The following is a 25630-nucleotide window of genomic DNA, read 5'->3' as shown; positions in this document are numbered from 1 at the left end:
CGAACTGACAAATTGATACCATCGGCATATCTAGTAGATTGAGGGATATTACTGGCCCCTGCCAGAATTTTTATTTTATATTCTTTGTTTTTTTTTTCAATGTTGTGTATACAAAATTCACAATATATGCCCTGCACTATGAGCACATGGCACTTTTACTTTAAGTATTTTGTTTGCTTATCATAGACTGTACGATTTGTTTTTTATTTGGGAATAACACAATACTATCTATCTATCTATCTATCTATCTATCTATCTATCTATCTATCTATCTATCTATCTATCTATCTATCCTTTCATATGCACTTCATACGTTAAAGAAAATATTAATTTTGTAGTTATTGGTAAAAACAGCTGAAAGAATTAGCACTAGAAACTTACATTTTTGATCTGAAATTCAACAAGAAGGTACGACAGTCATAACTCAACCTCCACCACAGCGTGCGTGCAGTCTCACCACGCGTCCTCCCTGCCTCTGATGCCCATCATTGGCTGCAAACAGGACCAACCTCCTTCATTAGCGCCACGCCTACTACTTATTGCGTCAGAAACAATTTGTATATGAACACTAAACCGGCTCATGTGCCTAAGAGCTGTTTTCATAATCGTGACAGCGGTACTACTCCAGCAGCACAAGACACTTAGGATTCATCCTGGAAAACTTTACCCAGCACCGAAGCTGTAAATTAAAGCTGCTGAAGCTCGTAAGTTACAAAAGAAGCAGGAGACAAATAACGGGAGCGGGTCTCCAGCCACAGCTTCTCCGGCTTTTTTCTTTTTATATCAGAAAGACCTTTGAATAATTTCTTCATAGAAAGAAAGCAAGAAAGAACTGGACTGAAGTTTGAGGTCATTTCCGCGGAACAAAAACTTTTGGGGATGACTGATTTGTGAACGAAACCCACCGGGACACCCCCAGGAAGTTGTTCCATCGTATTCAGCTCCGACAAAAGAAAAGCCGAAACAAAGAAGAAGAAGAAATAGAAGAGGAAAAAGAAGAAATAACTCCCTGCACTGCCATGGATCAAGGAAAGGTAATTACACTTCACTGGTTCACTCCTTGTCAAACCTGTCCGGTCTGTGTTAGCTTCGTTCAGTCCGTGAACGAGAGCTTCAGCGCTCACAGGGCGCCTCTCCTAAATGTGGCGTCAGCGAGGATGCAGCTAATATTTACATTCTGGGGTGAACCGGGTGACCTGCTATACTGCTACAAGTCACCTTTTTAAGTGCATTTTCATGTTTTATTGGGTTAATTGCGCACAACCTTAGTTATGGTCTATTATGTTATTACTATGATATTAATTAGGGGCTTTTAAGGGTTATCGCGCTCTGTTGTGCGTCACGTCGCACTTGTGGTAGTCATCGCCATGCGGCATTTTGGGGCATTCAGGGTCCAGCCCAATTTCTGTGACACTTTTGAGCCAACATAAACAACCAAATAAATAATTATAACAATAATAATAATAATAATGATAATCATAATAATCATAATATAATATTACTTGTGTGTGTATATATATATATATATATATATATGTGTGTGTGTGTGTGTGTGTGTGTATTTGTGTGTGTGTGTGTGTGTTAGGGCCTAAAATATTTGTGACAAGAGGTGTCATTTGAAATATGGTATTTTATCTGAATGAAGCTTTTTAACTTTTGCAACTCCCTCACTTTGTCACTTTGTAAATGCAAAAAAACATAAATGGAAGATCATACTCTCCTTACACTCTTTTATTGTGTCTTTCTGTCCCAATAACTACAGGACAATGAAAAAAATTATACACTTGTAAAAGAGCTGAAAAAGTGGAAGGTCAAAAGCTCCCCGGGTTGTGTCAGTTTTTGTATATGGAGGAAAAACCCCAATCCACGTAACACTATACTGCAAAATTTTCCAACAGGAACAAAGCAAAAAGCATTCCAAAGTAAAGGCTTGGCAGTGTCTTACACCCCAGGAAACAACTTTGTTTTACTACAAATATCAATATCATGATATTGTTCCTGAACTTAAAGTCAAAGTTGATTAATATTTAATATAAAGTATTTCTTTAGGTACCCGCACAAAATGTGGATTATGATTCAGTATTTGATGCCATAATTTTAATAGGGGATTTTTTATGATTGAATTCTTCCTTGAAACAAGACGAGAGGCACTGCCATGTGTCAGCCTTCCATACGTGTGTGTGCAGTTGTGATGCACTATTTGTCACTGCAGTCTGTAGCTTAGGGAGTCTATTCCTGTAAAAAGCCTACTTGAAATACATATATACACATACATGGACATTATACATTAAACGTTTACAGCAGAAAAAGTGATAGCAAAATAATCTCAAAGCAAAAAATAATTCATGTCAATATGCCATGTGTTTTAGGTCTTGAATCAGTTTAGCTGTTGCTACTTGAGGCTATCTCCAAAAAGTTGATTCTGTTCATCTGGACGTAGCGTTTTGTGGGAGAAACGTTTCGTCACTCATACAAGTGACTTCTTCAGTCTCAGCTGACTGCAGGTTTCCCCAATCTTATAAACAGTACATTTGCATAATGACTGAAACCAGCCCACTGAAGGAACAATGGGCTGGGAGGTCACTTAAGTCACTTGGATGAGTGACGAAACGTTTCTCCCACAAAACGCTACGTCCAGATGAACAGAATCAACTTTTTGGAGATTTACTTTGCTGGATGATTGAGAATGCATCAAGATACTTGAGGCTATAATAATAATAATAACGATATTAATGTAATAAAAATAAAAATCTAACATGTAATATAAAGTCAAGCAACAACTGTGTAATCAACAATCCTGTCAGCTGAATATTACATATAATTTACATATTATTATTCATGTATCCAGATGTGTGAATTTTTTTCTCTCACTAATTATCACGCTGTTGTACAGTTTCATTTTTTACAACCTGTCAAATTTAAAAAAGTGTCTCAAATAAATGTTATTGTGTAGGTATCAATTCATTGCTTTTTGGATAAAAAGGACCAAATATGCAAGATTTGTTCTCAGACAGTCATATGATGATTTCAGACTTGCTCCATCATCAGTTTACACTGATTAAAAGCAAAAAACTAACAAGCACATTTTGGGTACTTTTGCTCAACTTGTCCAGATTGGTGACATGAGTGATGAACTGTAACTATTGTCAGTATCTACTAATTGCCTAATCAATTATCAGCTCATGTTTTTGGATTTCAGACTGGTGATTAGACAATCTAAAGGTATCACTCAGTTTTCGTTATAGACTGTGATGCTCATTGTTCAGGAAGTAACCCGGACTTATCTGCCGCCTGATAACCTTGTCTCTGTCCTCGTGTGGCTTTTTGGTCACCGTTTGCATGCAACACAGTGAGGCACGTAGGCAAAGGACTTCAATCTTCTTCCCCCTCCTACTTTCTCATTGATATAAGCCCATTTAAACCCAGTGGAGCTGCACCAGGGCAGCTCAGTCTGACATGGTGGTCAGAAAATGTTTCCTTAGCTGTTTGTTCATATGTTCATGCTTTTTTTCCCACTGCTTGCTTCGTGCTATTGTGGCCTATCAGCTGGATGGGTTGCAGTTGACATGATGGGAAAAGTTCTCACTGTTCCCACTTTTCACTGTGACATGAACACATCAGATTTCCAGAGAGAGTGGGAGCTCACCAAGGGAATAGACAGTTGCCAACTCCAGGATTGTGAAGCTTGGAGCTTTCTTCTCACAGGCGCTTTTCACGTCATCTTTGCAATTTGTTACTTCCAGCACTGTAGTTGTGCACATGTGGGCTTATCGATAGCTCGTGCTCAGGATTTTCATGCCTGGCTTAGCATTACGTTGGACTGTTTACAGAAAGGACCAACTGTAGAAAGAGTCATAAGTACTAGGTGTGGTCCTGTTGATTTTGCACATTGGACTTTGTCATTGATTGTGAATTTGTGGTTTGTAGTTCCAACTTACACAACTTCATTTTATTTTATCTCCTTTTTTTAATCTTGATTCAGTTTTACTCTTGTCTTAAATCAAATTTTGGTTAAGCCGGCAACTAAAGCACATGAAATATGTTGGTTATCTGTATTTTTTTTCTTTTCCTGCCAACGTCATCATCTAGAGAGAAAAATCGTGAATGACAGGTTTGTTTTGAACTGAAAAGTCTCCCCAGCCTTTTTATTTCTCTCTGCAAAGAATGAAATGCTGTTTGGGAACAAGTATATGGCTGCTCTGGTTTAAATGAGAGGCCCTTTAAAATGTCAAATTCCTGACAGCCTTAACATAACAGCAGGTATTTTGATTGGGAATCCAGTGCCAAAAAACAGCTTCACATTGTACAGACTTAATTGCACCCGATTGATTCCTCTGCGTCCTCAGCCTTTCAGGCAATTGCCAGTTCCTGCTGTCTTTAAGACAGTCCAGTAGATTAACTTTCATCTGCGTGACTACTTCTCTTCAGTATGTCTTATAATGTAACTGTCAGCCATGTATTAATGGGGCATAATGAGGCTTTACTGTAAAACTAGGGATTAAGAGATCCAGGGGGGGGTTTAATTGAGATGAACAGGGAAGCAGGAGTTCATGTTTAATTCACTTCATTAGTGCTCACTGTACTGCATCACTCCCACCTCTGGTCACTCTGCAAATTACTGTTGAAATACAGTGTACCTTTGGGTTTCTTTTGACATCATTTTTCCACTGGGATTAGCTCTATTTAACAAATTAGATCTGACCAAGGGCATTACTTTTATGTCTGACCTTTAAATGTCTGGTGTCACCTCTGACTGTCCAGCAGAAACAGCACAAACTGTCTATTGTAATCATTTATTTATGCAGGTTAAAAAGATATAGGACTAAAGTATGCAGTATTTACTGCCCAGAAATACACTTTTATTTCTTTGTCTAAGAATTATATCATTAATACCCATCCAGCATCAATATTTGTGTATTTATTGTAATTACTATTCTACCTATTTGCTTCTGGATATGTTATTCCTTCTTTTAAATATACTGATACTGACAATAATGCTTAGTCTTTGGAACATGTGAACAGTTATTTAAACTTTGACTTGTGTCTCCTGGTGTTTATTTTGCATTTAACAGCTGACATCCAATTTAAGATGATATAGTAAATAAAGGACCACATACACATTATTAGTGTACAGGTTTCAATGGTGAGACTAACATTCCCAAGCATAGAGCACAGCTATAAATACATTTTTATCTGATCTCACTTGAGCTTGGCAGAAATTTCATTGGTACTGGTAGATAAGGCATTAACGGGCACTCTTGAAATGTTGTTTACTTTAACTGTATACAGCATTTAGAGGTAAAAGATGTCTTTAAGGATGACAGTAAAGGGTCACAGGACAAACATGTAGGTGACTAATATCTCACATGACAACAACTAGAACAGAAACAACAACAGTAGAGTGTACTCCATATTAGGATCTGCAAAGCTAAACTGTCATTATTGCAGTATTTATGTCATGTGTTATTAATTGCATAACATGCATAGAATGAAGCTACTTTGGAGTTTACATACCATAATAAATACAGTGCAAGCATCTGTGTCTGCTATAGTGTCTGGGCTGTGAGGTCCAGATTATAATGTCAAGGGTGTATTTTTACTTTTTCTCCTTATAAGAAGCATGGAATTTATTTGGAAACAGTGCTCACAGAGCACGATGTGCTGTTTCAGTCAGGTGACTTTAGGAGGAGGGCACATATTGGGTTCCCTACAGCAGTGTAAGCTGAGACTGCAGCGGTGACCTGGAGTGGTGGAGGGACGTGATGGTAGGTGTGTAAACCAAACCATGACTCTAGCACGTACTGACGAGAAAGAAACCTCTTGGAGTGTGGCTGTGATGAGTTACAGATTCAGCAGTGTACAAAACACCTTATTCAGTTTTGGCAGGGAGTAAAATGTTACAACTGCCTAGATGGATTTTTTTCCGATGGCCCCGTTTTTAAAAAACTGCTCAGTGAAATGATCTCGTCATATTCGGCACACACATACCTGCTTCTGAAGAAATTCTGTCTGATTTGAGTTTACACTTCTGCTGTGCTACATATAAAAGGGAAATGTACTTTTAGTTCAGTATCTTGTAACTAGGTCAATAAGTAACGATGCACTATTTAAAAAATAGTGTGATATGTTTATAAATTATAAATAATTGCTTCTGCAGAATGCATGTTTTGATCGCTAACTTTCTTGTATCTGTAAAAGGTCTTCTTCTTTAGCACTATATAGAACTGGTTAGTATTATTTTTATAGTTGCTGCAGCTACAATAGCTGTAAACAGTTACCTCGTTGCTTCAGTGGTTTTTGCAGCACTGTTGGATTTCCTGTTGACACTAATTTGTGGCCAAACCCCAGATTTTCTTTAAATATTTATTTTATCACAACGCCCTGCGGTTTCAAAATTTTACGTCACCCTCATGTCAGCTGGTTTTGTTTATCAGAGCTCAAGTTTCCTTTTCCTCCTTTGGCTTTTTGTGTTTAAGCAGATTAGATGCTTAGCTGAACAAAGAGACACTATATTGTTTAAAAAATAGTTGTAGGAAGTGAGGATTCAATGTCATGATTCATGTCTGTTGAATTTCAACTTTTTAGAAGGTTCTGGATGTTGTTGTTGTTGTTGTGTGGTTGCATAGATCCTAATTTGGGGAACAAATCATTATGTCTTTTAGACGTTTATACGTTATATGTTTAGACGTTTTCTAGGGGCTAAGAAAAGGAGCAGCATGGTTGAATGGGAGCTGCTAATGTGCTAATATTTGCTCAAATCCACATTTTGTGCTTTTCCATTTCAGCAGTTTGTTTTAATAATTCTTTATGAGCTTTGATGTCTGTCTGTTTACACTCAGGAAGAGCAGCAAGCTAAGGGCTGCTAAGAAACCAGGGCTACCATAAACACAGCCATGACTCTGCAGGTTTTTCCTCACTGCACATGCATTTGGCTGCTTTACTTTGTCCATGCAACGAGGGAACATTTGCATGTACCTAGAGCATATTTAAAGGTGTGGGAGGAGGAAAGTAATGATACTTTGACCCCAGGATCCATGTTTTGTGGTTTCTTTGTAAGATTCTTTCTTTTTATACCTTTGAAAGTTAAAAAAAAAAAAAAAAAGATTTATAAGCATTTAATGGCATACTTGTAAACTCCAAACTTTTTCATCTATATCTGAAAAGTGCATGTTGAGTTCTGTCTGTCTTCTGTTACTGTCACAGACACAGTTTTATCTTTTCTACATTTTCTTTTACAGTTCTTTGAAATTGCTTTTGAATATTCGTGGTAGCACCGCCCCAGAGTGTGAATTCCTGTAATTAGAGCCGACTGTTAAACGCTGTGGTATGCAGTGTGTGATGACCAGCACTTGTCATGCCTTTCTGAGCCATAAACAAACATAAAGAGTCCATTTATGAATGTTAACACAGGTGAAAGCTGCCTTACATATTTCGAGAAAGAGAGAGAGAGAGAAAGAGATGATTTTAAGCTGGAGAGCTGAAGCAAAAGCAGAGGAGCCGTCGCCACTGAGCTTTTAAACATAGAGTAGAGTTGTTTTGGATGTGACTTCATTGTTTCCTCTTTGAGAAAGTCATCCATTATACTGCTCTTCTCGTTCCCATGTGCAAGTGATCTCACCTATAAGAGGTTTAACTGAAACTTGCACGAGTCATTTTGGGCTAAGCCAATTAATCAGTTTTATTGAACAAATAATTTCCAGCCTGATAAAATGATGTCAAGTATATGTTTGGATAAAAATGACTGGCTTGCACAGAAACACCTATAAGCTGAAGGTAAAGATGTTACAGAAAGGGTTTTCAATTTCACTTGGACACATGCTGCTCTCCCTACTTTTTTGTTGCAGCTCTACATTTTTTTGCAGATAATTGCAGCTGTCCCCAAAAGGGGACATAAACAAACTCAAAGCATGACTTTCCCCAAAGGGGCCAGTCAAGATTTAGCTGTTTAGAGTAAAAAACAGCTGGTAGGTCACTGAATTGCCTCTTGTCTTTTTTGTAGCTGTAACTGACAGACATCCGTCATGATTGGTCTGCTCATTTGCCCACAGTGTTGAAAAGAGTGTGTATATCTATGTTTATACACACATATATGAACCTAGTGACCCTCCCTAGACATGCTCCCGAGAAGAGCTGCTATTGGCTCAGAGGCGTAGGCTGGTCTGTAAATGACTTCAGCCAAGCCCTCATTTTTTTCTTTTCTTCTTTGGTTTGAGCAGAGCTTAAGTTACTGCCTCTCAAAACACACACAGACTTTTTTCTTCTTCCTGCTCTGGAGGAGGAACTTCAGCCCCCATAAAAAACAGTTTTAGATGTAACCAAGCTGCCTACAACACAAAGAATACCTGTGTTTAAATACCTGCGGCATTACAGAGCTGATTACAGGCGCAGTCCTTTCAAATCCTTTATAAGGAATGTTTTGTTTTTTTAAAAAGAAACCTGTTGGGCTGTTTTCTTGGGTTTTTTTTTATTCCTTTAAAAATATTCGTCATTTGAAAATATTGTGAAATTAGGCTGGAATAACTACTGAAAGCTTCTTTTACCAATCTGTTTTGATTTTATGACCCACAAAGATGTTAAGATGCAAAAAAGCCAAAAAAAAAAGAGCTCATTAAGTAATCACAAACTTCTGCAACTTCATTTGTCAATTTGATAAATATTTCTATATCGAAAAGATTTAATTCAGGAGAACTATTCTCTGCTTTTCAAGTCAAGTACCTTTGCATAAGTGACAGTTAAAGATTATCAATGTTATACTCAATCTTGGTGCCATCTTTCTCTTCATCTCCCTTTTAAACCAAATTTTCTCTGATCTTGATGCATGCTCAGTCGTTCAAGCAAGGAAATTCCATGAAGTCGATTCGGTTGATCTGGATGTTGCACTTTCAGAGGAAAAGACATTTCGTAACTCATCAGTCACTTGGATGAGTGAGTAAACATTCCTTCCTCTCACAACGTCTAGATGAACAGAATCAACTTTCTAGGAAACAATATCTACTTCGTGGGAGGATATGATCACCTAAGTTGTAAGCAGATTATCTCTGGTCACCTGCTGTTTAAACCTGAGCTTTTGCAAGCGGAAAGAGAAGAACGACTTTAAGGAAGGGGATTATTAATCAGAGAGGATTATTTAAACAGTGATTCATGCAAAGGTATTCTAGTAGAGTGTAAGAATAATGTATGAATGAGCAGACAGGCAGGCCATGTGAGGTTACACTTATACCAGCCAAGAGAAATACAAGGCTGAAGTTAAATGAAATTGGGCAGATATGATATGAAACCAAAAACATAGGCTTATCAGCAGAATCTCAGTTCTGAGGCATTTCGCTCAACAACACAAATCAATGGAACCAATCAGCCTTGTGTTAGCAGTTCAGGTGACTGATGGCGCAATCATGAGGAAATCTTTTCTTGGCAACTCTTGGGCCCCTATTCATTCACCTTTAAATGCCACAGCCTATCTGAGTGTTGTTGGTTATGTGTTTTCCTTTTTGGCCATAATTGACAGTCTTCTGATGGCCACCACCAGAGTGATAAGAATAGAAGTAATCTGAAATGGTAGTCACGAAACCACGATTGATTTTCAGTCACCAGATCAGAATGTTGTAGAACATCACTGAGATGTGGACAATGGCACATTATTATGGTTTCCTCATAAAAGTTCTTGGTAAGAGCAATGTGAAATGTATTTCAAATTTTCTACCTGATTAGCTTTGTAAATTCGCTGGCCGTGAAATTAGGAACAAATGTCATTCTGCACTGCTCCATGTTAAAGACTTTAACAACCTTTAGACAAGGTGATTTTTCACCTCCTTTTTACCTCATGTTTGTTCATTTTACTTGACTTCTTAGACTTGAATGGCCATTGGAAACTTTTTCTGCTGGTGTTTCAAGGTGGAGTTGAGATTATTAAAAAATGTAATAGCTAAGCGAAGGAGAGATCCTTGATTTGTGTCATCTCTTAATCAGTTCAGTGGGTTTGAATATAAAAATACTTACAACTAAAACTAGGTTTCTTCAGGATACTCAAGTTAAAACAATGACACGTTGAGGTGACATCTACTCTCATAAAGGTCAGATCCTTTGTTGCCAAAATACAAGGAAGGTATCTGTTATGAATCACTGTACCAAAGGATTTGGCACGAATCACGCGGGGTAGGATAAAAAAACATTAATCATCAACAAGATGACTGGTTTTAAGGAAATGAAGGATTGGAATAGTAAGCAACACTGGATTTAATTGAAGTTTAATCTTGAGTATGTGAAGCCTTTTGAGATAAATAAGAAAATGCAATGTTAAGGTATACAGTTTAACCGACGTTTTCAGAAAACTAGCACTCAGAGGTGGTCATATGCACAGTTAGCTGAAGCAGAAATGATAAAAGGGGTCAGTGTTGGTTAGGGCTGCCACAAACGATTATTTTGATAGTCGACTAGTCACTGATTATTTTTGCGATTAGTCGACTAATCAGATCATCATCCACTGGACGTACAACGTACAGCTTATTGCACCAGCATGCATCTGCTCTTATATAACTATCATTAGCTTACAGCTTTAAGTGTTTAAGGTATGTGCTAACTAAAAATAAAGACAAGATGATAGTTGATCAAATTTTAATGAAATTTGCAGATTGTTTCGGTGAAGTTTAATAAACTCCTTGCTATCTAAAATATAACGGAGTATATTCTCGAGCATCTGATAATTGGTTGTCTGCTTGACGTTTATTCAGCTGTGTAAAAACTATAATTTTAATCTCAGCCAAACCGATTTACTCAGGAACAAATATAATACAAAAAAAAAAGCCAAACAATAACATTTTTAAGTTATCTAAGTGACTTATATATGTTTAACCTGAGTAGCGAAAGATGGCAGTGGGTTTGAAAACGATTTGCCGGGTGTCCGGTGTTCTCACGGGCTCTAGTGAGCCTTGCCCCCGGCTAGCTATTGAGCTAGTGGGTAACGCTTTTGAAAATATGTGGTGTCTTGATAAACTGAGCAGATATTTGAGGTTTACACAGCTACATTATCGCCTGAAAAAATGCTAAATGTTTATTTTGTGACCCAGAAAGAATAATAAGAGTAATATTAAAACTAACTAGCTGCCGCCATTGTTGGAAACTGAGCTGGGCTGCGCTATGAATTCTGGGACACAGCTTCTTCTTCTTCGGGGCTTAACGGCAGCTGGCATCCTTGTACATGCTGTGCTGCCATCTTCTGTTTCAGTCCGTTATTACACTCTTAAATCCTACTACTTATTCCTGCGTCTTTTGGGATCTTACAAAGCTTCAAACGACACGTCGACTATTAAATCAGTCGTCGACGATTTTGATAGTCGAGGTAATCGTGACTAGTCGACTAATCGTGGCAGCCCTAGTGTTGGTGGACAGTAGCTCGAGGCGTTTGCTTCCCTGTCTGCGAACTGGAAACAACTGAGAGCGACATACCATGCACTGGTTTGTTAACTTCTTGGTATTCTTCTAATCTACTGGGCTCTGGTGAGATCAAGCTAAAAATGAACTCTGTAATAACAGGAATAAGAGCACAGACAATAAGATCAGTAGACCTGAGTCTGACCTGGACGTTTTTCACAAGGCAGCTTTACTCAGAAATCTGGAAAGCTTTTGAAAGGACAAACCTGTGACCCCCCTCAGACCTAAAAATGTTTGTATGATCCATTATTCATCTCAGTCTGTTAATAATGTCTTCAACAGACATAGTTACAGCTTGACGGTGGATTTCTCTTTTTTCTCTGTTTGTCTGTTTGGAATAAACATCTTTTATGCTCCATATTCACAGTTTTATGTACTGTAGCAGTATATTAAGTGTCTTTAAAATATTTCAGGAAATCTTAACAGTGTGTTCATTAGACATTATAATAACTACATCAGGGTGGAAAATGTACTTGTCATCAATTCCATTCTTGGTCAGTAAACTGAGATCTGTGGGATTTTCTGGGCAAGTAATGCTGTGCCAGCTCATGGACACAAATGTTTTTTAATCGCTTGGTAAAATGTGATTAACTGGTCAGACTGGTATCTTTACTGACAATATTTTCCCTGTTCTCTTTCAGCAAATAACGCTTCCATTGTTGATGAGTGTTGGAACTGCGGTGATTGGCTCCCTGCAGTTTGGCTACAACACAGGTGTTATCAACGCCCCCCAGAAGGTGAGCTGTAAACTGTTTTATTACAAAAAGCTAAGGGAGAGTGAGGCATGAACAAGAGGCTGTTGTCATAAAGGTTCAAATTGAAAGTTTTTGGTTTCAACAGGTGTTCGTTCAGTGTTTATTGTCATATCAGACGAAGGAACACAAAGTACAGCCTTCAGAATAACCATAAAATAACCAGGGTTTCCAAAAAATGTCCAGAATCTCCGGGTCTGCAAAAATCAATCAAGCTAATCAAGTGCTTTCCAACTATCCAACTTTGTTCCACAGTTGGCTGTTAATTCACTCGCTGCCTTGAAGAACATCGCAGAAAAGGGAGGGTGTAGGTTAAGAGGTGAGGTAATAATAGCTGAATTTAGGCCTAATGGGTCCAAGGACATCTGGATCAACAGAGAGCAGCAGAGAGTGTCTATGCCCAAACATGGACCTCTTTTGACCAGAAGCCAGCTGGCAAATGCTTGAGAATGAAATTTAGAAATTAAATTTAGGAGGCAGACAGTGACTTATCCCCGTAACAAAAAGAAGATCACAAAAACAATGTTCCAAAGCCCCCCAGAAGACTAAGTCAGACAGTCGATTTATTAACAGGAAGGTACAGCAAAGACATTCATTTCCTAAGGAATGCCTGTGTCGCATTGTGTGTGAGAACTACTGTCAGCTCAGTTTGCGTTGGTCTGAACACACCCTATGGCTACTCAGACTACTCTCTGCAGGTAATAGGTGTGTCTCCAGACAGGCTAGAGCTCCACTCCTTTTATGTTATCTTTGACCCACACAGAGGTACTAGGAAGGAGGCCCAGACAGACCCTCCTAAACTGAGCTGTTCTCTGTTATGCTCAACCTTGATATGGAGGACCCTTTTCAATTAGAGAAGCTTTCAGTCCACTAAATTCCTTTAATATTAATAAAAGTGTGACGTGAAATAAAACTAAGAGTCTGATTATCATATTAGATTATCATGATAGTAATGTGGTCTAAAATATGTAAAAGAAAAATAATTAAAGCGCATAAACTATAAAATGTGTTAAATCGTCACAACTAAGAAGCTGAACACAGTCTTATGTTATTTTCAAGAATAAAACGTCACAACTTGTTGCTAATAGTATTCAAATCTTTCTCTACACTATTAGCAACACGTGTTCATCATCATATAATCACCTACAGCGTGTCTTGTGAGTGGCACAGGGAGGGGTAATTATTACATAGTGGGCTAGTGTGAACTTGTCCCCTTGATTTCCCTTCCCAAAAAACCAGCCTAGTTCTTAAGCTTACAGACACACAGAAACACATGTCTGAGCAATGGCAATAGTAAAGACTCTAATTATGACCTCTGAGGCTACAATTTCACAAAAAAGTTGTGTTTTTTGTATAGTAGCAGAACCTAAGATTATCTCCACCACCTCTTTCTTCAGTTCATATGTGTGATAAAGGCTGCAGTAATGCTGCTACTGCCTGTGACGCAAGCCTTGTACTGTGTTGGAGTGTCTCTGATTAGATACGCCTTTTCAAGGGCCTTGTTCAGGCTGTCCTGTGCTCCAGCCATTGAATGTTTGCCTGATCAACACCTGAATGTAGGCTCATTGGATGTATTGCAGGAGGGAGGGTGCTTCACTTTTCTTTAAAGATTTCTCCTTTTGAAACAATATAACTATGTAGTTCACATCTATTTTAGTGCTTTTTAATTAGAAAGGTCTTAAAACAAGAGAAACTATATTATTGTTGCCTTTTTCAGTATTTTTATCCTGTGTGTGCTGAATACATTGCTTACCTTGACAGCCTGGTCCCCAGCCAGTTTCATCACCAAGGCTGAAGGCCAGTCAGCATGAATAGACAGTTTTCACAATGTGTACTTTAGGCCAGCTGGTGGTTTGGATTGTGTAGCCTATTGAGATTAGAGAACAAAAACCAATTATGTAACTTTTCAAGGGCCACCTTGTAATTTGTCGCTAACAAGTTAAAGTTTGTGAGAGTTTTAAAGTAACCATTAAAAGATGGCAGTGGAAAAACATGTAAAAGATGTTGTTTGTAGAGTTGAAAACACTGTTTCATTACTTAAACCTGGAGTTTGCTTTTAGTTTTGCAGAGCTCTTTCTTTGGTTTTTCAGATCAAACTGTTAATGCAGGCAGTGATGAAGCTTCAAAAACCCACAGAAAAACTACACGGTCCAGCACAAATTTCAAAACAAAGTTAGTTGACAGTTGTTTGAGCATTTAGGAGCCTAATGAGCCAGATGCTTTCCTTTAGGAGTTGGTAGAGATCAAAACGGGAGACTTGCAACTTAATTTAAGATTCACCTGTGCCCAGGATGTGCCTTTCACTCTTCAGCTCATACCTAGTTCATACCAGTTTACCTCTGGTTTTTATTTCTGTTCCACAGGTTTTGCGTTTTAGTGTCTGTAGCTTTAAAAGCAGATAGGCTGGCCACGCCCCCTTTTAGGGAACAGTACCTTCCCTGATGGTGTCATGGTGTCCTATTTCATGGACCAGTGAAATAGGAGAGCTAATAAAGCTGGTAATACAAACACAACCATGCTTGAAACAGAACTGGAATACAACGTTTCAGAGTAACAAGGAATTTTAAAAAAGCAGTAGTTTATTAAGATATTCGTTTATTAATCCAAGGATAAAGGAAAAAAAGTTATACTGTGTTGGTCTTTGACTTGCGAATGTAATGAAAAAACCAAAAAGAGATGACTTTGCATAGTACATCTCCTTTTAAGACAGTGAATAAGGTCTTACCTTAAAATGTCTTACTACCAAATGAGAGATTGTGTTGCTCTGTAATTCTGAATGCATAAGTAAACAACTGTGTGCAACCAGCTTCATATGAACTTAAAAGCTGATGGAGATCATGTGTAAATACATACTTTTCTCCTTACACTTTTGCTCTTTTCCATCAGCTTTGCTAAACTACAGCACTTAAGTAAAGTACTTGTTTATGTTCGATCTCTGCTTGCATAAACTCTGTGAACGTGTTCTTTTTAAAGGGCAGACGTGATGGGATGAAGGCAAGGGGGACAGTACAGTATATGATACCATACATACTTATCACCAACAAGGTCTTGTGAGTGTAAGTTGATAGTGGATGTGACCCAGGCTCCGTGTTAACAGTGTCAGAGTGTCATTTAATATGTATCCCTCCACTACAGAAAAGCCCTTGACAAGCCAAAGCCTCCTATTCATAACTGCTAATAAGGACATCTCAGAGTTTGTTTTTTTTTCCACATGCCGTCACTGATCTCTAGTACATCACGATCTCCGGGACTAGATTAACTGCAGAGTGCCTCAAAAAAAATGTGCTGCACGAGCTCAAAGGCACATGATCCAGAAGATCCAGACTTAGATTTTGGTTGCAGTAGAACTATACTGGTGAAGTCATTTACGGGGCATTGTGGACTGGGTAGTGACCTTTTTGAATCATGCCAGAGGTGTCAGCGTGACTCACAGAAACAGAAGCAGGCATTGCTTTTTAAGCACCGTCACCCGCACTCCTGGGTGTGTTTGTCAACACTGGGATGTGGTGACACAGTGAAGGGAGGGGACGTGAAACCTGACACCCGTGTCTGATAAACTTCCTGGTGGCCAGGAAATGCTGGTGATTATACAGTGCTGCCATCAGCTGGCTGTAAAGTGGCATTTCAGCTATGTGGCAGGGTTCAGAAGAGGAAAATCTCAAGCGTGTGATCTGATGTAGACATGTTTATTTAACTGGAATGATCACATTACAACTATGACAACAGTGGGATTTGTGGATGTGTTAAATGATTCTGTATGATAGATTTTATCCTGTTTATAATCCTTGGAAACAAAAGTAACAATGAAATGTGTCTTTCTTAGATTATTGAGAACTTCATCAATCAAACGTGGTATCACCGTTACAATGAGCCCATTCCCAAAAGCTCCCTGACAGCTGTGTGGTCCATCGCTGTTTCTGTCTTCTCTGTCGGTGGCATCTTTGGTTCATTCTCAGTAGGACTCTTTGTTAACCGCTTGGGGAGGTAAACAACACACTGAGTCACTGCTAGTATTAAACAGCATGTTAGTGCTTTGCTGAGAGCCTGCCTGCATTTAATTTGTCTAAATTGTATCTTGTTCTTTGATGTCTACAGGAGGAACTCTATGCTCATGGCCAATATTCTGGCTTTTATCTCGGCCGTTCTGATGGGTTTTTCAAAGATGGCAAAGTCGTGGGAAATGCTCATCATTGGCCGTTTTGTGGTTGGGCTGTACTGTGGCCTCTCCACAGGTTTCGTGCCCATGTATGTGGGTGAAATTTCCCCAACAGCCCTACGAGGAGCCCTGGGCACGCTACACCAGCTGGGCATTGTCATTGGAATCCTCATTGCACAGGTTGGTGAATATGTATTTGTGGCATTCGTTGTCTTGTGATATGTCTTATCCTGTGATAAATTGTTTCTACTGGTGGTTGCTAGGAGCTATGCAGGTGGTTCATTAGCGTCTGTGTGGGTTTTAGATATTTGGATTGGAAGTGATCATGGGAAACGAGAACTTGTGGCCTCTCCTCCTGGCTTTCCTCTTCATCCCTGCTGTGATACAGTGCGTCCTGCTGCCTCTCTGCCCAGAGAGCCCCCGATTCCTGCTCATCAACAAGAACGAAGAGAACAAGGCCAAATGCGGTGAGCACATACATACAAGTCATACAAGCCGGCATATGTGTAAACATAAGTTAATTTTAAATCATCTGTTGTGTTTTTTTCTTACATGTTTCAGTGCTGAAGAAGCTCCGGGGCACCACTGATGTGAGTGCTGACATGCAGGAAATGAAGGAGGAGAGCCGGCAGATGATGAGGGAGAAGAAGGTGACCATCCTGGAGCTTTTCCGCTCGCCCCTCTACCGTCAGCCACTGCTCATTGCTGTCATGCTGCAGCTCTCCCAGCAGCTGTCTGGTATTAACGCTGTAAGTTTCAAGACCTACATGTCATTCAGATTATTCCCTCTAAAGACTGCCACTGAAATTGTGAAGTTGATATCAGGAGATAATATCCTGAACCAACCTACATGTCAACTTGTTTGTTTTTAGGTTTTCTACTACTCCACTAGTATCTTTACGAAAGCTGGAGTTGAGCAGCCCGTTTATGCCACCATTGGAGCCGGTGTGGTTAATACAGCTTTCACTGTGGTGTCGGTGAGTACAGCAGTACACAAAATAGCATTATAGGTGTCAAAAACATCAGATTGTGTTCTACCAAAGCACAATTCAAAAATTATTCTGGTCCCTTGTAATCAGATTTGTGATACAAAGCATGTATATGGTACACTGACCTTTCTCCTCATTTCTTTGTGTTTGTAGCTGTTTGTCGTAGAACGAGCAGGGCGCAGGTCTTTGCACCTACTGGGGCTGCTGGGAATGGCTGGATCAGCCATCCTCATGACTATTGCTATGGCTCTGCTGGTAGGTGTATTCCTGACAAAGGCACACTTCAGTGTCACCTGATTTATGACTTTGACGTGCAACTTTCAAAAACTTTCCTCTTGTATTTTTGCAGGAGCAACTCAAATGGATGTCTTATGTAAGCATTGTAGCCATTTTTGCCTTCGTGGCATTCTTTGAGATCGGGCCGGGTCCCATCCCTTGGTTCATCGTGGCAGAGTTGTTCTCACAGGGACCCAGGCCTTCAGCCATTGCTGTCGCTGGTTTTTCCAACTGGACTGCCAACTTTATAGTGGGAATGGGCTTCCAGTATGTTGCGGTGAGTAAAAGTACATAACTATCACAAAAACATAGGCTCTTGCATTTGTTACTGACTTAATTTATTGGACCGGTTGTGTCAAATAGTAAAGCTGAACTAGGTTCTTTTTAATGATGACTTCCTCATTTTATACCAAGAGTCTGTCACTGTAAATGAAACACATACTTTGTAGCCAGATTTGAGATATGAGTTGAGCCCTTTTTAAACAAAACATTTCATTTGTTCTACAGACAGGCACAGTTAAACCCAACATTTAGCTTTATGTTTATTAGGATTTTTATGCTTGAAATTTGTGTGTAGACTTACATAACTGTATGTAATTATACATGTATATTGTATATTGAGGTAGGATCAAATGAGTTTACCTTTAAGTCTGTGTTTGTAGCAACTCCTCCTTTGTTTCGTTATTGTTAAAGTGTATTTTGTTGATATTTTAGTCATGTTCAAATTCAATCAATCAATCAGTGCTTATGTATGATACTGAGTTCAAGATACAAAACAGAATTGTGAAAGATGAATTGCTTCTAAGTACTAACAAATAAGTTGATCAATCTAATATCTTTTGTTTTGCTTCTTGTGTCTCTTCGCAGAGCGCGTGCGGTCCCTACGTCTTTGTCATCTTCACTGTGCTACTGGTCATATTCTTCATCTTCACTTACTTCAAAGTGCCAGAGACCAAGGGCCGGACATTTGATGATATCGCAGCCGGCTTCCGTCAGACTGCTGCCATGGCAGAGAAGCACACACCGGAGGAGCTCAACAGCCTGGGAGCTGATTCGCAGCTCTGAGCGTCTGGGACTGAACTTTCCAACAAACTCTTTCTCAGATCAACAGCAAAGGAGAAGAGTCTGCTGACTCGAAGTAGACGGATACACTGATAGTATATTCTTCACACTGTCACCACATTTCAGGTGTCCTCACCACCAAACAGAACAGACCTGTGTGATTCGCTCTGCCACGACGTCTTCTGCTGCTGCTTTCATGTCACACATAGAAACGAGAACTCGATGAGCACCGCGTCGCCTGGCAGAAAATATACAGTGGAGAGATTAGGATGGTGGGGAAGGTTTTAATATTTTTAAAGATATTTTTACAGAAGGAAAAGCCAAGTCTGCAATCAACTGGCCTCTTTTAACATCTTTTTTCCCCCTCACTAAATATTTTACTGATATGTGCTGTTCTGTCACCTGTTACAGTGATTTTTTAGCGACTATCTGGTTAAAGAGCGCTGTAGCTTAAGTTCACTGTGCAAAAAATGTCTTTTTTAAATGATCATACTGTATTGCTGTGTTACTGTACACTCTGGCACTGTTGATGCTGCACAACTTGACTATGTTACTCCACCAGATGGGGCACTGCCCTTAGAAAAAGGTCCCAATACTCTGCTGAAAAGTAATAAGTTATTTATGTATCTTTTACCGAGAAAGTTACTGCATACAAAAACTGTGATATTTGGGTGTGAGATGATGAGAATGTTAATTTTTGCATGATGAAATTTAAATTAGCAACAACACTTCACAAATTATACATATATGTAACTACTACTCTTTTTACTCTTTGTTGGTAGAAAACTATAGAACATTGTATTTTTTTGTACAATATTTTTGCTCATGAGGAAATGATATCTAGATAAATATGCAAAAAGAACCAAAATTGATTCTCCATTCCTGTATTTATTTATTTTTTACACCATTCCTTTTTCACAGTTCAAATGAAGAAATTGGAAATAGGGAACAGTATCTACACAGATCACTACCAGAGAGCTAAACTTGGCAGTAATGTTGAATACATAAATCATCCATCCATGACACAAGTGCCCACTTGCAATCAGCAGCCATAAAACCAAAAGTCTGCCCCACAAAACCCAGAAAATGTGTCTGTTTAAGTGCCTGTCTAATACAACCCTCAGTCTTTCAGCCTTATCACTTTGGTACAGCTTCAGGTTAGACTAACCTGATCCAGACAGAGAGCTTCTTCTCTCTCGGTGTAGGATCTTCTCTCTCTGTATCTTTGTGGTGAGATTACCTCCTGAGCTAACATAGTCTGGTGAATTGGCTTCAGAGCTATCATGCATTCTAGTGTTACATGCTGTTATTCAGTGACAAACAAACGTTTTTTCATAAAAACAAAAAGAAAGAAAAAGAAAAAATGTGGCCTAAAATGAACGTCAGCCTTTTGGAGATCTTTCGTTGTTCGAAAACCGCTTTCATCTTTCTTGGGTCAAACATTCAGAACAACTATATTATGGTCTGTGTTTCTGCAAGGTCTGTGTTTTTGCTTTTATTTCTGAATTCTGCAGTATTGAGTAGCTCAAACTCTCTTTTGGTCATCTATTTTACTTAACTTACCTGTGCAGCTTAGGTAAATGCCCAAGTTGCTGTCAATTACTGCTGAATCATATGTTTAAATGCATAATTAGAGGAAAATTACCCGTTAACAGCACTTTATTATTCACATTTATATTATACCTGATTTTATATCATATATATCAGGCATAATGAGATTATTTCAACATATTTCTGACAGGGTGGAGTCTTTGTTACTAAAAACAGACTGAAGTACTGCTGATGGACTGCTCAATGTTATGTGAATGGAAACAATTGCTGTTGTACCATTTGTTTATATTCATTACAGTTTTTGTGTACTCACCTAGAAAACTTGTGTGTAAATATGATAATATTCATTGGTAGATGAGAACACTGATCCAACTCAAACACAGTAGTCGAAATCCTTAAAATCATTCCATAAATCGTTGTCAGTTGTTGTATATAGTAGCTCTTTAAAGCACAAATTTGCCTTTTCATTCACACAGAAAGCATTCACTTTATTCACTGTGTGCCTTTGTGTTGCTTTCACACATCTTCAGCAATAAAATCATGTAAAGGCACCAGCAGATGCACTTCCCCACGCAAACAGATGCCTATTGCAAGTATAAAAACTGTATTTTATGTACATAGTCACATATCTGCTTGGGCATTGAATTTTTTTATGTGGCCTTTCAAAAATCTTGTGGCTCAGGTTGGTGGACTGAAAACATGGGATGTTGTAAATATCCCTCAGTTAACCTTCACCCACTCCTACCGTCTGAAATCTTTACCTTTTAGAAGACCTTTTGATAGTTAAATTATTAGTACTGTAGTGATGAACATTGTTTTGCACCTAGATATATTTTACTGTATCTGTATCATTTTGATTTGATGGCTGAATATACTCTTGTGGCCTCATGATACTATCATACTTTTCCAGAATTTACATGTTAGGATTATTTTCATTAGTGGTTGCATTTTAGAGCACAGAGCATAATGTAATTTTTGTAATAGTGATGGTGTTGGAATGCTACTTTTGTTGGAGAAATATAAATTGTGGTGGTTGGTGCAGTGAGCAGTTTAATAGATGAAATAGTGTTGGCTTAATAAAAGAAATCACAAGTATTAATTTGAAGTTTTTTGGCTCAGTTTTTAGCTCTTTTTTGACTTAACCAGGCAGCAACATCAGTGGCTGAATAAGAGGCAGAGCTACCAAAAACTGGAGTTCCTCTAGTGGCCACTCGAGGCTTGTTCAATCCCCATAAACTCGCCAACTTTACCCAAACCCTGCCCCTTGGTTACACAGGAAAGTTACTTGTTTGGTCATTTGATTTACTTGTTTGTTGGCCTGAGTCTCGTCGTTTCTCTCTACAGTGAGGTCAATGAAAAGGATATGAGCTGTTGCTAAGTGCCGTGGCGAACCTCAAAATGGATGCAATTACATTTGTGATTACCTGCGACATGCCTGACTTCACTCATTTCTTCTAGCCATCTGTAAAGAGCGAGAGAACCACTTCATCATTTAGTGCCTTTCAGAGACATCTCTTATTACACCTTTATCAGATATAGTTTCTCTCCAGAGCTGCAGTCACACACCCACAAACATTAAAATGTGATAATTATCAATCATCTTTGACCTTTAACATTTAAACTGTCAGCAAAAAGAACTTGAGAACAAATAATGCATTTTGAAATCCTGGTTTGTTCCTGTGAATTTTTTCTACAATTCTCAAGGTCACTCACAGTCAAATACAGACTAATGAGATACAGGGGAGGCCTTGGAAAATACAAGTATTTGAATATGTTTGATCATGCCCTGGCACATGGGCATTCATTGCCTATCAGGCAGCTAGGCAGCCTGACCTTCAAGGTGGAACAAAGCACAGGGGCCCTCAGTCCACGGGACTCTCGGTGCAACTTCGATATCTACCTCCCTTGTTATTATGAATATAAATCCCTCACACTCCTTGATGGATTAGATCAGCCAGTTCACAGACATGTTTGCGGGTAAATAAAACTATGACATTGCTTCTTGTCCCGCTGTTATTGATTACAGCGAGAGGGAAGAAGGGAGGGTAGGAAAATCCTCAGAGGTCAGAACATGTTCTGCACACAGGGTTAGCTGACCCCTGTTGTAAGCAAATTTACACTTTTCCTCAGATCAGAGTTGTGCATGCAAATTTGTTAGCAGCCTCTGTGTTTGATGATCTTCTTTGTTCCCTAATCCACTGTATTTATTCATATTTATATCCTTTATATGTCTTAATCTATTGTAAAACCTGCTCTCACAGTGAGACAGAAACAGATGGTTGGAAATTTAAGCTCAGCTCATATCTTTACAAAACATTATTGTGGCTTTAACTACCGAGGTGAATCCAGGTAAAAACTAAAGCTTGAAAAAAAAAACTATAATAAAACCCAAACTGTAGCTTTGAATCAGCAGCATGTGGCTTATGTAACCAAACCGCAAATCAATAACAGGCAGCAGATGGTTTATAACTTATCTCCAAAAGCTATAAACTCACATACGTGAGATGAATCACTAGGATTTAACTGATTATGAAAATGAGACACAAAGGAAATCGATACATGGATAGTGAGAGAAATGCGGAATTGGTGTTGACTTAAAGTCGATCCAACAGAAGTACTAAAAGACAATCAGATCAGCTGTGGAGCTACCATTAGAGGCATGGGTGGTGTCTCTGTAGGCCAACAGCGCCAAACTCTCTGTGATCTCACCACATCAGTAGTCCTAAAGGGTTTCTAAAGGGTACCTGGTGCTGTTTTAAAATGAATAAAAGCTTGGCTGTGAGCAGAATGGGATCATCAGCAAACCTAGAAAGTCAACAAGAACCATGTTGTGTCGATTTGGCTTTAAATAAGATATTTGACCCCTGGCTGCTCTGAGGCAAACTGCTCAGCAGCCAATACTAACACAGTGGTGCTTTCAGAGGAGAATGGACATCAAACAGGTGGATCTGGATAAGGGGATATACAGCCTGTCCCCAGAGAAATAAATGTCAGGGTGAGAGACAGCTGAGAGAGTGTATGAAGAAAGGTTTTAACGGCACACAACAATCCAGATGCAGTATGACTGATTAGCTTGCAGGATCGAAGTAGGATGTTTTTTATATGGAGCTTGTTCCTAGACAGAAAATAGCTCTTGTGCTTAAGATGCTCCTCAGAGATCACTGTAGTTCCAGGCTGTATGATATAAACAAAACCTGCCAACAATTAACTCAGATTTACAGGTTTAAAAGACCACCTACTCTAGCTGAAGTGGATTGAGCGATGCAACGTCATTCCTGTTGCATCTGATTTGGCAGAGTTGGAGGTGGCATTGAAAATGTAAAAGAATGGGTTTGATCAAATCAGTTTTAACTTTACAGTTTTAATTTGACAGAATTTGACAAGTTCTCTTTCAACAAAAGTTTCTTTTTTTACTTTAACCCTTTCACGCACAGTGGTCACTACAGTGGACAGCTATTCAAAGGCTGTTTTCTTGTATTTGTGTCAGTGTTGATGGTATACTTGCACATAAACCACTACATTGGACACTCCATACCAAATTCATAAGTCAAAATATATGTTGTCCACCTAAGTGGACATGTAAAAAACTCTTTGAAAAGTACATGTTTAAAAAAAATGAAGTTCAAAAATCTCTTTTTCATGCCTAAAGATGAATAAAAATACTTAAGAAAAAAAATCCTGATTGAGGTTGTCATAATTCATGCATGAAAGGTTTAAAGAAAGCCCCCTTCAATTGTGAAGCTGTTACTGATGTTATTTTCGGGTGGACATTTAAAAGAATTGCCTCTGGTTCAAGGAGGAAAAAGCTTTGTCCTTTGCCTCAGGGAAGTATTGTTGTTGGGGGACAAATTCATTCATTCATTTTTTTTAGTTAAGATGTGCTTGAGGTGAACAATTCTCCAAAAAACAGTTTTAATCTTTAAAGATTTAAGATTAATTACACTTTGTAACTTTGGAAAATATCCTTGCTCCACTTCCAGGAATCTTACACTTATTTTGGGAGCAGGACTCCTGATACTCCAGGCTTTTCATGCTGTGTTACAGTATTTTCTTTATCTTATCTCTCTCTGCAGGTTGTAATTTTCATACCAGAAGCAGTTATAAAAAACCTGTACACACAAATTTGTGTGCAAATCATGCATATGAAGGTTTCCCTCACAATTCAGTGATTTATCAAAATTTCCATACCTGAATTTGTTTGTATTAAACAAGTAAATCTAGAAGTGACCATACGTACAAACAAATGCATTGTTTGTACGTATGGAAAGATGATTGGAAACATTGACTAATATACGTTGTATTTTCTATTATATGGTAATATTAAATATTGCATGGTTCTATAACCATTATTTTTTAATTTTTTTTGTTTCTCCATAGCAACAGCTCAGTATCCCATCTCTGGCCAGCACAGCAGTCAAGTCAGTCCATTTCGATACCCCATAAAAATCCAATCCAGCAGCAGTGTGACTGATCAGCCGGCAGGTTGGGAGTGTACTTTTTTTATTTGGATCCTATTTCTAGAAAAGAAACATAGTTCTTATACCTAACCTTTCCTGACTGTACAAGCAGGTTTTATTGTAAACAAACTAAGATCTGCCATCTGCGTTTTAAAATGTTTTCTTTTAATATTTGCTACTGAGGCGTTCTTACTGAAAAGATTGCCTACTTTGACTGAAGTGGATGGAGGACTCTTGGCCATTTAATTTTATAGAGTTGCAGTTAATGTTGAGAACAGACTCAATAACATCAATGCTGACTTCAGTGTTTTAAAGCGGTCTCAGTTTTACGTTTTTTATAAGGCAGAACCTCTTCTGTTGGATGGGTTCAAGGTGACTTTTTATTTCCTTTAGATTTTTGGAGCTCATGTTTGTTCCACTTTGGTTTTACAGTTGCAGAGCTCTTACTGATTTTATTTTATGGTGGACATAATAGCCTCAGGCTCAAGCAGGAATAATCTGTGTCCTTGACTCAAGGCAAACATCCCGAGTGGGGTACAAGGCTTATCCATTTAGTGTTTTGTTTACCAGTTCTTGAGATGAACAATTCCCCAAATAAAATCATTACCTTCCTGATTCTATAATATAATTTTCTTACACGTATCTCAGAAACAGGAAAATTCAAATTTTTCTCCTCCAGGCGTTCCTCATCTCATGCTGTGTTACAATATTTGCGTTATCTTGTCTTTCGCTGCAGGAAGTAATTTCAGACCAGAAACTTGTGGCTACGTGACACAGTTACATAAAGTCTTTAGAGTCAGGTGTTTGCATTCAGGCAAAACTTTAAGATGTATACTTTAATTTTTCAGTTTATAAGCACAGTAGTTGCTCTTTATTATGAGTATCTGACTGACATGAGCAGTGTGCTCTCTATCACATACTGTGCTGTGTGCACGACATGCCGATTGCCACAGTATGATT

At 38.6% G+C, this 25630-nt stretch overlaps 1 protein-coding gene across 1 annotated transcript; it reads left to right on the top strand.

Annotated features, from left to right (window-relative positions):
* The first annotated feature begins 568 nt into the window (after positions 1-568).
* slc2a1b (solute carrier family 2 member 1b) lies at positions 569-21312 on the top strand. The gene is made up of 10 exons (XM_084929261.1): positions 569-1034; positions 12069-12164; positions 16003-16163; positions 16275-16515; positions 16640-16802; positions 16897-17084; positions 17208-17312; positions 17478-17579; positions 17674-17877; positions 18468-21312. The coding sequence occupies exons 1-10, from the start codon at positions 1020-1022 to the stop codon at positions 18663-18665; spliced, it is 1473 nt and encodes a 490-aa protein (XP_084785387.1). The 5' UTR covers positions 569-1019; the 3' UTR covers positions 18666-21312.
* The last annotated feature ends 4318 nt before the right edge of the window (positions 21313-25630 follow it).

This window comes from Perissodus microlepis, chromosome 5 (genome assembly GCF_051167445.1).
Source record: "Perissodus microlepis isolate ML-2025 ecotype Zambia chromosome 5, ASM5116744v1, whole genome shotgun sequence".
NCBI lineage: Eukaryota > Metazoa > Chordata > Actinopteri > Cichliformes > Cichlidae > Perissodus > Perissodus microlepis.
This window is presented reverse-complemented; position numbering and strand designations above follow the sequence as displayed.

Bases quoted from the DNA above. Each gene is read 5' to 3' on its own strand.
- slc2a1b (XM_084929261.1), top strand. The intron at 16,516-16,639 runs GTTGGTGAATAT...TGTGGGTTTTAG, and splicing joins TTGGAATCCTCATTGCACAG to ATATTTGGATTGGAAGTGAT. The intron at 17,878-18,467 runs GTGAGTAAAAGT...GTCTCTTCGCAG, and splicing joins TGGGCTTCCAGTATGTTGCG to AGCGCGTGCGGTCCCTACGT.